This window comes from Anopheles darlingi, chromosome 2, assembly GCF_943734745.1.
Source record: "Anopheles darlingi chromosome 2, idAnoDarlMG_H_01, whole genome shotgun sequence".
Lineage (NCBI taxonomy): Eukaryota > Metazoa > Arthropoda > Insecta > Diptera > Culicidae > Anopheles > Anopheles darlingi.
Window position 1 is genome coordinate 61,251,004 of NC_064874.1, and position 17,883 is coordinate 61,268,886.

Here is a 17,883-nt window from a genome sequence, read left to right on the forward strand (position 1 = left end):
ATGGCGCAAACAGCAGCGGGCACGATACGCGCTGGCTCCTTACATTAATTGCACAGATTATCCGATTAATTGGACTATACGATTTGGTGCCGCATTCTATTGGTTTGTTTTTAATTAAATCAGTTACGACCTTGTGGTTTTGCACGACGATATATTTCCGCGATTAATTGTATCGCCCGGACTTTTGCTACTTCCTGTGTCTTGGAATCTGTTCCAGATAATCAGCAGATCCAGGACGCATGTAAAAGAGAGAGAACACCAGAAATCAATTGGCCAACCATTAAATCTCTGAATGTAGAAAGCAGCAGGAAGGGAATAGAGATGAACGTTGAGATGCGTGGTTATCGTGATAATCGAGAACGATTAGCAAATTCTTTCTTCGACCTTCCCTATGCGGACCATACGCATAAAGATAGCCAATTGTTATCAGCTCTGTTGTGTTTTTTACTGATATAAATTCACTTGATGATGAGCAGCTGTACCACGACTTCTTTCGAATAGACATTTGCCTGCTTAAACAGAAATAACGAAATTAGCAGAATACTTATCGAATACGACGACCATGAGCATTCATGCCGACTTCTGTTTCAAGATGAGAAACGGAGTTTCGGACCCTGCTTAAACCTATGCTAAATGCAATAAACAAATATAACAGAGACGACTCAACATGCTGAACGTTAGATAAACAACAATAGAGTTACAACCATACAAAAAACCACTGTTAAAAGAGTAATAGAATAACGTTTCCTGTGTCATTTCCTCGATAAACATGCCTCCGTGAGACGATGCGCGATGATACCAAACGCAAGTCAGCAGCTGACGCAGAACAAGCCAGATGTGTCTCCGGAAACGCAAAACGGAAGGATATCCGCCACTTCCGGCTATGCATCCGTACGAAAACTCTGTAACAAAACGCAATAAGCAGCAAAACAGCGAGCGTTTGTGCGAAACGACAGTTACAACCAACATATGTGTTTTGGCTTACCATATACTAAACTATGATTATCCATCGCTTAAAGCTGCTCACTCTACGTGGTTTTCTTCCATCGAGGGGTTTATTAGAAGAGAAAACTCGTATCCAGTGAGTCCGGATTAACATTACGTAACGTTGGTAACGTTTAGAGCACACTCTTGATCCAGTCGACGTACGACTCAATCCGTGTGTGCACCGTCATCATCGGAAACACGTAGCTAACAAATCCCACCAAGTACTGCACCACATAACCGGCCGCATCGTCCAGCTCTTTCTGCCAAAACGCGGGTTCGCCAGGTCTAATGGGATTGTGCGCGCTTTCGAGACTCAGGCAGAGCTGCGTCGGTTCAACACTTCGATTACCGTAGTGTTTGTAGCTCTCGCAATCCTTGTTGTACATTGGATAGCTGTTCAGATACTGCGTCTCTATTGTAGGTTCAAATAAATAAACCGAAAACATTCACATAAAGAACGGGATACTTAAAGACATTAACACTTACCCGTATGCATGAACTGTTTCAACCGGAACGGTGTATGTGTTTGATTCTGCCATACACATGCCGGTACTTTACCCGTAGTTGGCTCAACCTTACCGCGAATCTTCACCAACCCGATATCGTTGCGCATCATAGAGGCATCGTACTGAGGGTGTATGACGACCTCTTGCACCGGAAGCGTCGCTGATGTGCTGTTGAAGCCCAGCACCACAATGGCCTGCTTGGTGCGAATCAGTGAGAGACATTCGGCCGTCGACAGGACAGCGCTTTGCGTGATCAGTGTACCGACACACTCGTAGAAAAAATCATCATCGCCCTGCCACATGACGATCACCTACAATAAGATTGCAACGAACGGGCTAACAACTAAGTACTGCTATGATGCCGAAGCAACTGAAGCTTGCTTACCACGTGAGGGTACTGATCCCGTTCTGTCTCGTCCTTGTCCCTGTCATCGCGTTCTTCATAGAAAAGATAAGTCTTACGATGAACTGACTTATATCGCGATTCACAGTCGTCGAGTTCGTTCTGGGCGGCACTAGGTGACAGCTTGTGGGTAACATTCCTTATATGATGCAATGGACAGCAAACGATCGACGCATTACCACAGAACGAGACTTGTCGCTCTATTTCTATATCATAGCGGATCTTTGGACAATGGTTCACCTCAGTACACTGTCCAGAACCGGCACCATACGGCAGTTGACAATGATCTCCCGGTGTCAAGTCGCTGTTATAGAACCTAACTGCGCTTGCCGCTTCGTGAGGCCGATTGGTAAGCAACATCTTGCTCAACCACTCCATGTGGCTGGCTATCCGTACGGCAATGGCCGACTGTCCGTACCCACAGTCACGCCCCAGCAGGTTAAGACCAAACAGATGCTTGAAGTACTTCTGCAAACGGAACACATTCCGCTGCACCGCACCACCATACATCAGCTCACAGGTTTCAGGCACCAGAAAGGGTGCGTTTCCAAAGCACAGATGTTCCTCGCTCAGACCCATCGCTAAACGAGCCAAATACATAGACGGTAGTGAACAATTGATCCCTTGATGTAGATCCGCTCGCGAAAGTAAACTCTTTGACACGCCGTCTGTAAGGATATCGGGAATATAGGAGCTGTAGATCACCTGCTTCGCAGCACTTAGATCGCCACGTCTTACCTGTAGTTGGTGTTTGATACAAGTAAAGCTCATTGAGATCCCGGCGACCGCGACCTAGAACCTCGAATCGATCGTCCGGAAGCGCAGAATGAGGCCACAAACATGCCGGTAATAGGTACTTATGGAAATTCAATGATCCGTTCAGCTTAACGATGGCGATGTTATTGTATAATGATCCCTTCCGATACTCCGGATGGTTATAAATGTTCGATATTTCGTATCGATCATATCCGCTATCCGTCACTGTCACGTGCGTCGGAGGTTTCCTGTGAATGAAGGTGCGATGAAGGTGAAGGTCGCTTAAATCTATTGCCAGTGTTCAGTCCTACCCTTTGAACGAAGTGCATTGTGCCAATGTGACAACGGTTTCATCATCAATCAGCACGCCGTGACAATTGTCGGCACCTTCCGTCCCTTCGTCCCAACCAAGGACTACGGTTGACGTAGGTTCGCCCAGTTGTAGATGCACGTCCTGTAGATCTACAGATTCCGTCAACTCGGTCTTGCTTGCTACTACATCTGGTTCGTACTCGCGTAACGTCACATATCGAAGGGCACAGGAATACGGTCTGAACTTCCACTCTGAAAAATGCAACAAGATGTTGGTGATCTATACAGACAAGTTGCTTAACCACTATACCCCACAATACCGGGGGCTTCCTCGCCGTGCGCCTCCAATACGGATCGTATCCACGGTATGTAACTCGCTATCTTTGTGTAGACTCCGGGCAATGATTGACCACAAGCGCTACCAAACGAGGTTATGGCCACAATGAACGGGGTCACTTTGGTGTTGTGAAGTAGCTTCACCTCAAGCGGACCTCCCGAGTCACCCTGCATATACGATGAATAATGTCCGATACAATCGCTGGATGGTAGATATGGGTACCAGATTCCTGCAAACCGCTCGGTGTACTTACGGGACAGGTATCCATCTTAATATCGCCAGCGCACATTTGTTCCGCTTTGAGACCCTCCTTCAAGCCACGATCACCTACTTGATAGTGCCGATTGCATAGCTCCTTCTCAACTGGCCGTAGTGACACCTTCAATAAGCTCGGCGTTTGAGCTTGTCCTGTTCGATGACAACAATATTTCAAACAATATCAACAGTATGCCTACCGTGTGCCTAAATCCCTACCGAAACCAGTAGCTCCCCAGCCTGCAGCCTGTAGCACCGGGAACCTGATTTCCTCCTCGTTCCACAAGCATGCCGGCACAACGGTCTCGTTCAATCTGGACCAGAATACACAAAGAAAAGAAATGGTAAACACACTGAGCGAAACCTAAAATATCACAAACAACTTACGTCACATGTTGGTCAAGCTTCAGCAACGCCACATCATGATACTTGGCTATAAACCGATGATCAGGATGGCGAATGATCTCTACTATTTTGTACTGCTGGGCAAATGCATCATCCGTATCGTTGTACAGATCGATGTCTCCGAGACGCACTACATCGGGTGCTATATTGCTGGAATTTATGAGTAACACTATAACTTTCCTAAACAGGTTATTCCAGATTGCGTTTCCTCATTTCTTACTCTTGATCTGCGGCACAGTGAGCAGCCGTTAGCACAAAATTTTCCCAAATCAATGAACCACCACAACTCCACCGAATACGTCCATCCTTTTGCGACCATCCAATGGCTGCCATATGCGCAAATTCCCGGAGATACGCGGGGCTACCGAAAGCGGGAGCCACTGCACCTCCTCCACCCAAGTTATAGTAGCGAAAGTGACAATCTGGTAAACAGAGGGGGATACGGAATCAACTAAAGGAATCCTGAACACAGAACACCAACTACATCTTACCGTCCAGCGATTCGCGTTCATTTGGCATAAGAGCATCTTGAAGACGCTCCTTCAGCTGTGTTCGGGATGCCGGTAGATCAGACCAAACTTGAAACAAAACAAGACCATTGACTCATGGCTTACAACGCTCACCAAATGAACACCCCACACTACCTTGCTTGGCCAGCAACATCACACTCACGATAGTTACCAGAGGACTCATCTCAGCGAACAGCTAAGAAGCAACTAAAACGTTATCTCATACGAGTAACCTATAAACCTGCAGATCAGCGTCTTCGGTTACCCCAAAACGGCATAACCGGTTTTAACAGCAGAACATGTTGTAAACAACAAAAGCAAAGACGAAAACAATATGCGCCTCGGCTCTCAAATTCTCTAGACGACCTCTAGACCCGTTTGGCTTGTTAGGTTTCGGAATGATTGTAAATCAAAATGCAACTTCTTGTTTGGCTATTTTTAGCAGCGACAGATCAGATTTTTTTTACGCTACTTTCCATGTCTTCAGTTTCGATTTGATCCAATTGAAGTGGGATGAGATGCGGGTTTATAGAACGATTGAACGATCGGGGACTAAATTACTAGGGTTTAGTTAGTCAACTAAGTCGATAAACATAACCAACATACCATGAATAAATCTTTATAAAGGTAATTTTAAACTGCTAATCATTTATTTAAATTCAACTGACGAATAAATCACGCAAAATAAACGTATAAATGAATTTAAAAATAAGAAGTCAATTGATGGAGTGATTATCAAAGAATGATTATCAATTGAATTGATTATTATTCACTGAACTGTTCTTATTTACTACTCTTAAACAGCCTTACGGCTGTTAGCCGATCATATCCGATCATCCTAAAGTGCTTCATTTGTAACCTTATCCTAGTGCATAGCAGCATTGTTCAGAGACACTTTCAGATTTTATTATTGCTACAGAAGTACTCTCGAATATCACTTCCTATCATTGATATGCGCTTTCTATCATGGATTTGTTGTATTATGTCAAGTATGGTTGTAAATGTTTAATTTAACTTTAAATTTCCTAATTCTTTCTGCAATCTTTCATGTTGGTGCTCTGGTTTCTCATAACTTTGTCTACCTTCTAGAGAATAGTCTTGATCCAGCTGGCAAACCACGACATGCGACTATGCACATGGATTGATTTATCTTTCGACGCTGAATAGCTCATCAAACCCACCAGATACTCTACCCGCTCCCTGTCACTATCACGCCGGTCACTCGACCAAAACAGTGGATCACCACTGGAAACGATTGTGTTTTGCGGCTCGATCGCTACGCACAGCTGACTCTGGCTGATAGCGTTTCCAACCGACCAAGCACAATCCGAATTGTACTTTCCCGTCACATAGGTGTAGTCATCGGCCGTTTCGTCTGCAATGATAACCAAATCCAGATCAATTATATCACTTCGATCAAAGATCTTTCACCTCCACTTACTGATCACAGTTTGAATCATCTTGAACGGTGTGTGCGTTTGATTAGTCCAGAGACAGGCCGGAAACTTGCCCGATGCTGCAGTATCAATTGGGCTCTTCAACCGAACCAACGCCACATCATACTGCTTGGTGGAATTTGAGTAATCGGGATGATAGATAACTTCGTTCACCTCCACAATTGATGCCATCTCCGACATTCCTAACCGGACGACCGTTGGCTTATTGCCCTGGTTCAGCAAACACTGGCACCCGGTTACGACAGTCGTGCGGCTGATAATTGTACCGCGACAGTTCCAACGCATCTGACCGTCCGAAGTTTCTGTACCTAGTTGTACCTGAGTGTGAAAAGTACGGAGCATTCATGTAAGTTTGCAAGAAGCTAGGTAAGTTGAACGTACAACTGAATAACTGTTTCATACCATGTGTGGATTATCATCCTGGACAGGGCCGTTACTGTACATCATTGTCGCTGTACGCTCGCGTTCCTCGCGATACATTCCAGCGCAGTCGTCCAGCTCTCTCCCAGCTGCAGATGTTTCATTCACGATGTTCTCATACGGACAGCATACGATCGATGGTCCACTACAAAACACTACCTGGCGGTTAACAGAGAAACCGTAACGAATGGCTGGACACCGGCTAGCGTCTACGCAGGTGCCACCAGCACCATCGACATGCCGACACGTATCTCCTTCCAGCAACTCAGAATTGATAAAATAAACCGATCCAGTATCCTTCCGATATTCTGGCAGCATGATCGATTTGATCCAATGAGCATGATGTGCCAACCGTACGCCAACAGCCGGTGAACCGAAACCACAGTCCCTTCCGAACAATGTTAACGCGTATGTGTAGCGAAAGGTTTTATCCAATCGATCGACGAACCCACCGATTGGACGTCCAAAGTCTTGACTGCATGTTTCCGGCACTAGGTACTGTTCGTTACCATAGCACAGATGTTCGTCGGAAAGCCCTCCCGGAAGTCCAACCTTAACGTCGGCCCGGTAGGAACAGTTGGCTTGCGATAGTATCTCAGCACGAGGCAACAGAGGAGCCATCATGGATTCTGTAGAAGAATGTTATCGTTATTTCGTTTGCACCAAATACTCTTAATACTGACACGTACGGAACACATCTACCGACTTATCATGCTCGCTAAAGAAATTCAAATCCCAGCGACCCTGTCCAGCAACCTTCACTTCATCCAGCGGCAGTTCCGCCTCATGGCCAATGCAGAATGGGACGAGTGTGTCACGAAAATCAAACCGATCACGCAGCTTCAAAAGGCCTATGTTATTACGATGCTCGCCCTCTCTATAGCCAGGATGGTTGTAATGATCTACAACGGGCATACCGGCATACCCAAGTCGATCATGTCGCACATTTTGAGCGCGTCTCCTGTATAACATTGCGAGACACAGCCTCGATTATATCAGTGTTATCTCAAAAAGCAAACGACGATCGCTTACCCATGTTGGGTGGTACACTGAGCTAACGTCAGTACGGTCTGCTCATCGATGATAACACCAAAGCAGACACTAATGAAGCTATAGAAACGAATCTCGACGACCGACGCTGAGTATAATATCTGCATCCTCGCGAGAGAAGGATCTACCGTTTCTTGGGTTCCTGTCCGAGCAATGATGACGTTGGGTTCGTACTGACGAAGGTGGACGTAGCGAAGAGCACATTCGGCTGGCTTAAACTTCCAACCTGCCGGAAGTTAGTGAAGTCAGTTTAACAAATTGCGCTAGTCAATAAGCGTTTTGGGACAGACAAAACTCACTCCATGCCGATTCTCCACGAGACTCAATGGTCCTCTGAATCCAGTCCACGTACGCAGAAATCTTCGTGTAAGATGATGGTTCGTCCCGAACGCAGGAACCATTTGGTGAGGAACTAATGCCTACTATGAATGGAGTCATCTTTGCGTTGTGATGCAGATCAACCTGCAGCAGTTTTCCATCGATGCTCTATGCAAACGATTGCCAGTGCTGTAATTGACTATTCGTATCGTACCGGGGTTAACTTACCGAGCAAGTTTGTGACTCACTGCCTTCAACACACACGTACTGGAGGGAGCTGTTAGCTCCAATGCAGCCCCCAGTAGCCGGTCGAACTTCTGCCTTCAACAACTTGGACAATCCCACTGAAATCAGTCATCGTTAACATGTGCAAGGGATGCTGTAAGCGAATGAAGTCAAACCTGATCGGTCGGTGGTTTGCCAGCCCGTAACATGCATCGCTCGGTAGTGCACAGCATCTTGATTCCACAGGCAAGCAGGTACAACAGTCGAGTCCAATCTGAGCACGTGTATTATACATCCTGAACCAGTTTCTCTTTTCCTGTTTAGACTCTCGACGAGTCCGGCCTTCACTCTCATACTCACGTCACATTCGACTCTAGGCGTAGCAGCGCAATATCGTGATCGCGTTCTCCTTCCCGAAACTCTGGATGCCGAATAACCTCTACGATCTTCAACTCCTGGACGAACTGATTGTCTTCCTCGCTACCGAGATCGACATCTCCCATTCGTACCACATCGGGTGCCGCGTTACTGGAAGGATTTGAAGGAAGCTTAAGGTTACTTCAAACTTTGCAACCCTATTCCCTGCACACCTTACCTCTCATCAACCGTACAACGCGCTGAAGTCAATATGAAGCTTTCCCACACGAGAGTTCCTGCACAGCGCCACTTCGTTGATGTGTTACCCACGCCGTTCCATCCGATGGCAGCCAGATGAGGAACCTCACGGGCTGTTTGTCTGGGTCGTACCAAAGGCGTTCTTACTGGTTCATACTGATCGTACTTGTAGTACCGCATCTCACAGTCTAGTTGAGGGACAAATTCAATCGCATTCTCAACATCCCCCGTGCACACTCTGTTTTCAATCACTTACCATCAAGTGATTCACGAATGTTTGGCATCATAGCGTTGTCAATGCTTTGCAAGCGTTCCAAGGCCGCCGTAAGACTTCGATCGCCATGACCTGGGCGTGGAGATCATCGCTTAGCGTTAGTGGTCGCGCGATAGTAACAGTCACATCAATCTACTTACTAGGAGTATTAAATAGCAGGGCTGCTATCACTAGAACAGACTCGCTGAAATGCATCTTGCACTTACGGGGTTCACACGGAGACTGATAATCTCTGCTAAATGCTGATGCCGCTTGGTGCACCCAACATCGATCAGTGAGAGTGTAACCGGTTTATGGACTGGCTTGAACTTGGCCTTGACACGATCGCTGCTATTCGCTGAGAAAACTGCGTGATAACGGTTCTGATGCGTTTCCCCACCTTACCCCACCCCCTCACCCTTCCCTACGGGGGAAGCCCTTTCCTACGGGGAGTTTAGTAACGTGTTACATTAACGATTGCATTATAAGATATAAGCGGTACGACGTAACGACTGGTCCAGGTGATTACCCTCGATCGCACGACGGGGATCTGTTTTGTTGAAAAATTGATGCAAAGATGAGAATGGAGAAATCATATTATTTCATATAAAATATACGGGATTGAAAAAAGAAGTGTTTTTCTTAATTGTATTTTAAATTTTCTGTAAACTGACCAACTTATTCCAGCCTACTTTTGAAACTGATCATCATGTTTCATTGTTTGTTAATGGAATCAATGCATGAGTGTCAGCGAAAAGTTCAGCTTGGAATGCGACAAAGTTTTAAATAGTTGTGACATAACACACATTTCTATTCAATCTTTTTTTAGATTTTTTGGCAAAAACAAACGGAAATCACAACATGATCTATTGTTGCAAAAGACAGTAATGATCCGCTTCCATTCGTCATTTGCATAATATAAATTGGATGTAAAGAAACGTCATATAACATTTAGCTCACTTGTACAGAACACCATTTTGTAGACAATATCATTGCCATTGGCTAGCTAAGCAAAATCGGTACGGACCAACAAATACTGTGTAACACCTTCCGATTCGGACGCCCTCGCTTCAAACCAACCGGAAGTGTTGTACAATTAGCATTTGTGCTGCTGCGACTATTGGAATTAGTCGGAATGCGGAACGACTAGAACTAATAGCACTTGTGCAGTCGATGAAATGTAAAACGTTCACAGTTGACATACAATCTGCAGATGAAACAACCGGACAGCACTGCTCTTCATCATACCACTAAGCAATTCTCTTCGAGCTTACTACAACCGTTCCGGCTGCGGTCCGGTGACGGAAGCGTTGGTTGAACATCTGACGAAGATCGACAACCAGCAAGCGCTACGGACTCGCAGAAGACGACGAAACAACAGTCCGGAGAGTGAGATGTCATTCCCCTGCCAAGCCGACCATTGCGTAACCATTACGCTTCATGAGCATTAAGTGAAAGCTCTAAGCTTTGAGCGGACTACTACCACTGTCACTGGCTCCCGAACCTTGTTCCTTGAAGTACGCTACGCGTTCCAATTAAAAGCTGCCCTATTCGACCAGATGGCTAGCCCAAGTTGCGTTTTGCTATAAATTGGCGGCTTCAGAACGCAGCAGCAGCAGCAGCTAGTTGAACCAAAAGTCACTTTTGTCCGGAAAACTCATTAGAAAGGAAGAATGAAATAATGCCATGGAGTTTGTTTCGTGAGTCCTTTTGAGCATAATTTTAAGGCTAGGTTTATGAGTCCCCAAGGGGAAAAACTGCTCTGCCAATGGATAGTGACTAATTATGTAGAATTCGCATCCGAGAAAATCGTCGTCCGTAATTTGTAGCAACGATTTTCTCGCTAAAACTACTTATTACTAGACGGTTAGATAATAAGTCAGGCGCATCCATGGGGATCCATTGCCGGGGTAAGTTGCATTTATTTAAAGAATGAAAACCAAAAGTATAATGATTAACAATATTAGATTCTGTTCTGATTATTAGCTTAAACGAAATAAAACTATTGGTAGCTAATTGAAGTAAAGTTTCTCCGATTTATTCTTTAATGAACATTTCAACGCGAAATACAAGGATAACTGCAGGATATTCTCATATTTACAAACAATCAGCTATGTTTCAGAGAATCATAATCAGCGATTAGTAATTGTTCAATCATGTAATATTTATTAATTTTTACATTCGGTTGGAAAACCCGGAACTCATCAAACAATGAAAGATGTTAATTAAAGCATCGGCTACAACCGAATCAACATTTCGAAGTTGTCCAATACTCGTTCATAGCGGCGCCACTGCCTGAGGTAGCTATTATTGAGACATCAGCAAACAAATTGAGAAGATCGTACTATTTTCTTGCGAATCAAAGTTCCTTTCTGCTCTGGAAACAAATTGGTCCAATTTCCCAGTTACCGTGAAGCCCACAGCTCCAGATCATCCTCCAGTCTTTCTGCAGACGCGCCATCTAATGCACTGGTCAAAGGCGCAGATTGCGCGCCATTCGGGACCAACAGAGCTACAAAAGCGAAAACAAATTGATCTCATCCTTGAACGTGACATTCAGCATCGAGTCAGTGAGCAAAAGGTAGGCACACTAATGTCGGAAGCATAAGATGGAACGAAAAATAAATTGTCTTGCTACCGGTCTTCCGAGCACCAGCTGCTGGCTGTATGCTGTTGCTACCATTTTGTGGCCTTTTTCCCGATTTTTTATTTCCTGCTCTTTGCAAACCAACAGGCATCAGGAAACGGGCCATTAGCTTTGTTTTCATTTCAACCGGCCTCCAGTTGCGAACTTCATCTTCGTCCTCGTCGTTTGTTCCCGCTCTGGTTAAAGGTTCGGGCACAAAGTTCGCCAACCTAGTTTTGATTTCCCAAACCAATAAAAACAATATTGGTGATTGATTTCTGCATTAAATTTCCATCGATAACCAGAAAGGCCCCGAAGCCCCGAAGTGATCCCCGAGTTTGTGAAGGTTCAAACACACCACTTTGCGCCATTTGCATACGCGGTACTCCTAGTTGGACAGCGAGAGCTTTCGGGTGATTGCGTCATTTGTACATTCGGATTGCGTTGCTAAGATTGAACCACGGCGATCCGGTGTTACCTTAGCAACGCCCGAGACACTAAAGAGGAAATGAAAGTTCTCCATCAACAATACCGTCCCGGCATTCAGCTTGCTAAGATGGTTGTTGGCCACCGCAAGCACCAACAATCCATCCAGGAAGCACAACCGCAGAGAGCAATGGAAATGACTTTGTTAAAACAATTCAATACCTTGATGGAATGGCAAAGTTTGTGGCAGGGATGGGGATGACAAATATGATCGTAAGTTCTGCTATTGATTTCACAAACGATTTTCTCGAGTGGTTCTAATGGCGGAGCAATGAAGTCCGTTCCATTTCTTTATTCATGGTTCACTCGAATGAAGAGAAATAAATATTTTATGCACTGAAAGGTTTTTTGGCCAACATTTGATTAAAACAAAAATGACAGAAAAAGCAGGATTTGCCTTGGACCAAAGTCAGCGACAGGCCAACAACCATTCTACGACCGTATACGATCCGTATGTGCTTAAGTACTTCAAAATCTGGAACAATCCGAAAACGTAAAATCCGGAAACGTGAAAGCCTCAAGACGCATCGTCTTAGACAAATCATTTCGCAAGCATGCTCCATACATTACGGATGGCATTGGATCCGTTGTGATTGATGTTGAACGACGGATGAATTATGAAAATTTATTTCATAAATTTCCATAACATAATTAATCACATGGAGAGGTGGTGTACAGGACCTGCGCCTGCTCGCAAAAACAAGTGAATCTCATTTTTCTCTGCACCATACCGTACACACCATAGGGCTCGGAAAAAGGGTTCTTGACTGAAAACATTAGCTATCGGGGAGCTTCCCCGGTTGAGTTGGCGACTGAATTTAGTGCGGTTAGAATTGTCCTCTTCAGGCCAACGAAGCAGTACGATCACTCATCCGAAGTAATATCATCCGGGTGTTGTTTCCATGCTAGTGGCAGGTCTCAAGTATTCAAGTACTTCACGAAATTTCCGGTATGGAAAGATGGTATGAGTTATGTTGGATGTCGTGTCATTTATATGAAAATTTATAGCATTCATTTACTTTCTCCAGAACCATTTTCCTATTTTAATACAGGGACAGAAGTTGAGGTTAGAGATTCCGTTTCGATAGCTCATCAAAGGCATTTATCATACGGAGGTAGGTTTACCAACTTCAACCATAGTGTCGTTACTGGTTCCGAGAAGTGGGTTATTGCGTTGAAGAAAAGCTGTTTCAGGCACCATTTTGCTGACAGCCAAATGAATCAGATACCTGTCAGGTAATGCGACCGACGAGTGATTATTATCATCCAATATAGACGAAGAATAGACGCTTTGAACGTCCTACAAAACTCCAAAACCGTAGTTCCTTTATCACTGTCTCTGTGAAAGTTCGGCAATGGTAGGTTTGGTATCGCCATTAATTTCATGAAATTGAGAGTCCCGATGTAGTTTCACCGACGCAGACTTTATAGGATACTGTTTTATGAGACGTCAAAGGACGGGCTGTTCATTTTCAAATAGATTCAAGAGAGAGAGAGATAGAAGATTTCATTATCGTCCCTTTATTGTTCCGATACGAATTTCATTAAATTCTTAACCTTCCGGCAGAGAATTCAGGCTGAGTATCAAGAAACGGATCGAAAATTTTATACAAGATCGTAAAACAATCGCAATAAAGACTAATGCAATGCTTTCTTCAGTCATTTGTGGTTCCCAAATGCCGACGCTAAGGTCACTTTGTTACATAAAGACGATTGCATGATATCACTTTCGCAGTGACTATCGATACGGGAACATCTATTTTCTCATGTAATGGTCAGATAAAACTATCAAGATCGTCACTTCATTTGTAGTCGTTTATATGAAACTTAATTCCCTCCTCTTGGTATCCTTAATTGCATGAATTCATTTAGCAACCTTTTTGAATCTTTGTTTCATTCCTACCTTGAACATCTTTTGGCAGGTTTTGTTATCTGAAGCTACCGTTAAGAAGAACAAGACTTTCGGTTTAAAACTTTGGCGATAACCAAATCGAGTGGATAAAATGGTATAGTAACTCAAGGCTGGGGTGTTAGTATACCGTTCAACTTTATTGTTCAAACTATATTTTATTTTTAAAAAAAACCATATTTTCAAGGATATCCGGTCGTATTTTGCGGTCGTATTTGTTAAAAAGTACGGTCGTGGCATCCAATCCCGAAAGGCGAGTCTGTAAAAATGCACCTTTATTGGGCACCAATACCTATAGGTCATAGCTTTCAGCTGGGGCATGGGGAATATACAAATCACTATTCTTTTGTTCGATTGTAAGTTTACAAAAGCTTAAAAAGTCATACTGTTTACGATTTTGGATCAAAACGCAGATTTTGGAAAACTTAAAAAAAAAATCAACAAGTTTTGTGACCACTCAACAGGCCTACCAGGCAATTATTGTACAGATTAAGTGCGAGCACCTAGTGCAGTTTAAGGTTGCTAGTGATTGGAATATAAATGAAAGGCACGCCGAAGTATCGTTACCTGTAGCTGATTGGATTGCTTCGTCAGAAAATTGATCTCAAATTAGGACTCTGGAAGCCGTTGAATGAAACATATTTCCACACGTGTTCAAATTGCATTTGTTGGGACCGATGAATTGGGCCACATGATTACTCATCCTAGACTTATCGCTTCGGAGAGAGTTGGCACTCAATGCACGGCTCGTTAACGTTATTGGTAGAGATAATGGATATGAAGAGAGAAATCAGGGTGCGTCAATACAATTTTTCCCTTAATCACATCGCAATTTCTCCTTTCCTGATTTTCTTTATCCGTCGACCCTAATCAAAGGTAAACAACCAAGAGAAGAAAATTGAATCATTTCAAACTTCGCTACTGGCGTCCCTTTAGCTTCTGATTAAATGAATTGCTATGGTTGTTGTTTTAAGAATCGAACATACATACATGGTTAGAAAGGGTATCTCGAACACACTTTCCGGTCGGCATTGATTTCGAGAATGATTCGGATCGTTCATGGATGATGAAACTTGTGTACTTACTAGTACAGCCCACGAGAGTCTTAGAGGCTGAGTGGAGCATTAATCGAATCACTTTATAAGGGGAATAGATTAACTTTAATTGATTAACGGCTCGTGCACGTACGTGTCCACTATAATTGTTGATCTTTGGCCGCACCACTTCGCTGCCTGTAATCGATCGCACTAATCAAACTCCGAGTTTTATGCCTCGAAGTCATTCCTCACGAAAAACTCAAATACGAAATCGTGTTTAATGTTCCTAATGTTCCGTTAGTGCATTTCCCACCCTCTCTATCACACACAAGCGTTAGCGAATTCCGTATTTCAAGCCATGTTCGTGCCGGGAATAATATCGCAGGCTCCACACAGAAAATGGCCGTACAGAAGGCAAAAAGTTTGTTTTTACATAGTTTGGGCAAATCCTGTTTTGTCCTCGTCCCGAATTCAAAATGCTGGGGCACTATAGGAATCCAAAAAACTTTGATCGGATGAAGCATTTGCGCATCGCTGCTCAACCAACTGAAGTCATCAACGATTGTTGATGCTGGTGAGATTAGACTGCCCGAGACTGAAAAAAGATGTTTAGGGATCTGCCGAGAAAAAAAAACATCGTTTAGGGTTTGCCCTTTTAAAAGCCTTCGCTACGTGGAGTTCTTCATTCTAGACAGATTAATAACATGCTGGGTCGTGCTGGCTGGAAAATGCTCTGCGAAAGCAACACCCAAATGGATAAGGGCTATTCAAAGAGTCCTACATCTCCGATCTAGAGTGTGCTCAAAAATAGCACCATACCGAATAGCCATTTCAAGAGTATAGTTTTGTTTTGCTCTTGTAGCACAAATAGCCCTGAGGGGTTTTTCATCGGAAAGTCAAGTATAAAACTTACTCTCGAATGAGAAAAAGAAACTCGGCGTTGGATTAGCTGAAACGAGATGGTTTAAAATATGCTAAGGGTGCGAACAATACACCCCAGTGCAGTGCCGTTACTTAGAAATTTGCTTTTGAAAATTCATGTGAGTTGTTGGCTTATTAATTCGATTCATTCGATAGAAGGATGGTATTATATGATGAAATGTTATAACCGTGAGTTCCTTAACCATTATCTTCGATCACGCAGCATTTTTTCACAGCAGCGTTACTACCATTGATGTTGGGAAATTCAAAGACTTCAGATCGATAACAGAGTTTAGATTGCTCAAAAGGAATGTTTGTCTGCAAATGAACTGCAATAAACGTAATTAATCGATTAAAGTGTGATAACCAGCATTAACCCTTTATATTCTCAAAAGACTATCATTTCCAAACGCACTGATTGGTAGGAGCAATGCTTAATTAAACCAAGTACGGAAGCACCTGCAATGAGCTTGCTTAAGAAGGGCTTCAAAAGGTTTATGCAACGATAAACCGATTAAGTTGTCACTTGCCTTGGAGCATTGAATGGTTCGATGGTGTGTTATTCCGTCTTAATTGTTTCTTGCCAATAGGAACGCCACACGACTACCGACTCTCAATTTAATACGCAAGTCGGGCTCCAAAGGATTCAAACATCATCCACCTACGTACGAGCCTTTTCTCTATCCCATCATACCTGTAGTATAATGAGCCCAGAAGACGTGTGTGCACAGTTCGAACACAATCAAATCACAATTGACGCCTCTGGCAAAGCATCCGGAGCCGGAGTTCACCATGTGACAAACACAATAAACAACACATTTAATTTCGCAAAACACCTTGAGAGCAAGATTGCCCATAGCAAGGCAAGATTGAACCAGCTACACATCCTTTTCTGTTGCCGAATAATGGCGGAACCGATAGAACACCTGGACACCTGGAACAAAAAGTATGAGAAGTTCGCAGATCCCTTTGGATACGAAGGACACTCGTGGTTCAGAGGACGTTTGGCAATTGATCGGCAAGAAGGACTGAAGAAGAACGAAAGGTGGCAATGGCGGTTTGGTGTCGAATTAGTTTTCCGCAAGGACAAAGCACCTCGCAACCCTTTTTGTTCCGAATGTTGCATTCGCTTTTCCTAAAACCGTTACGAACGGAACACACTGTTGCTTGATTGCTCTTTCTCTTTCCAGCATTTTCCTACCAACATAACATTGTGCATGCATGTGTCGGAGTAGTACGTGTGACTTCCTTCCTGAGAAAGGACTTCTTGGAATTTAAAATAAATTGGATTTTTGAACGGCACGAATGTGGAGACCAGTGCCATCGCACCATTTGCTTCCCGAGGGACTCGTGTCGCTTGGAATGTTTGGAAACATTCGGTGGTCCGCAGGGGTTTTGGTTTAATTAAGATGGAACGATTGCTTCTATAACCGACTCTCTACACGGGCGCGAGAAAGCTGAAAATGAGATGAGAATGAAAAAGGCGAGAATGTCAAATCCCATACATTTGTGACAGCCTACTTGTATCTTTACATTTCCATTTGTATGGGATTTGACATTCTCAACTTTTTCATTCTCATCTCATTTTCAGCTTTCTCGCGCCCGTGTAGATGAAGTGTAACATTCGTGCTAACAATCGAAACAACTGATTCGGTGAACTTTTCATACAAGTCATAGACCTCGAAGCGAACCAGAGCGTCATCGATGGTAATATTGTTTTAAATGTTAAATTAACAGCCTAGCAAGTGCGATATTGACGATGATGGAATTTACTTCCTCCAACTTTCTTGCAGACGAACCACAATTTCGTGAGATGTGTTTCTCTCACGAAATTCAAGGAACAAGATTCTAAAGATACATACAACTACGATAAAACTATGATACATACGATACAACTTGAATTCAAACATAGTCATTATCATATTCGCTTTGTAGCTATAACGTTATAACCCAAGGCTGCAATGAGTAGGGTCCTAAAATTGTTCACCGACAGACACGTATGGCTAATTCAGCAAAAACATTAACATCATGCCAACGCCAGCCAGAAACTAATTTGCATATGACAACCATTTCACATAACATCGTCTCGAACACTC

At 43.7% G+C, this 17,883-nt stretch overlaps 2 protein-coding genes across 2 annotated transcripts; both read right to left on the reverse strand.

The window, feature by feature from the left end:
- Positions 1-1,118: 1,118 nt before the first annotated feature.
- LOC125959400 (uncharacterized) lies at positions 1,119-4,537 on the reverse strand. The gene is given in 11 exon segments (XM_049692224.1): positions 1,119-1,399; positions 1,474-1,804; positions 1,879-2,564; positions 2,635-2,900; positions 2,964-3,216; positions 3,285-3,468; positions 3,555-3,709; positions 3,776-3,870; positions 3,911-4,111; positions 4,182-4,383; positions 4,453-4,537. Coding segments are annotated over 11 exon segments (2,682 nt in total). The 5' UTR covers positions 4,481-4,537.
- Positions 4,538-4,968: 431 nt separating this feature from the next.
- On the reverse strand, positions 4,969-9,055 carry LOC125959670 (uncharacterized). The gene is made up of 12 exons (XM_049692504.1): positions 8,970-9,055; positions 8,812-8,901; positions 8,536-8,743; positions 8,301-8,468; positions 8,117-8,214; positions 7,944-8,059; positions 7,697-7,883; positions 7,380-7,623; positions 7,037-7,308; positions 6,330-6,976; positions 5,912-6,245; positions 4,969-5,845 (listed from the first exon to the last, which is right to left on the reverse strand). The coding sequence occupies exons 1-12, from the start codon at positions 9,022-9,024 to the stop codon at positions 5,556-5,558; spliced, it is 2,709 nt and encodes a 902-aa protein (XP_049548461.1). The 5' UTR covers positions 9,025-9,055; the 3' UTR covers positions 4,969-5,555.
- Between the last annotated feature and the right edge of the window lie 8,828 nt (positions 9,056-17,883).

What these genes read in the sequence shown, in the direction of transcription:
- LOC125959670 (XM_049692504.1), bottom strand. Translation starts at nt 9,024, where the DNA reads ATGCATTTCAGCGAGTCTGTTCTAGTGATAGCAGCCCTGCTATTTAAT. An exon ending in CATTCGTGAATCACTTGATG is followed by an intron (nt 8,744 to 8,811) that starts GTAAGTGATTGA and finishes TCCCTCAACTAG; the next exon opens with ACTGTGAGATGCGGTACTAC. An exon ending in AGGATGATAATCCACACATG is followed by an intron (nt 6,246 to 6,329) that starts GTATGAAACAGT and finishes TTTCACACTCAG; the next exon opens with GTACAACTAGGTACAGAAAC.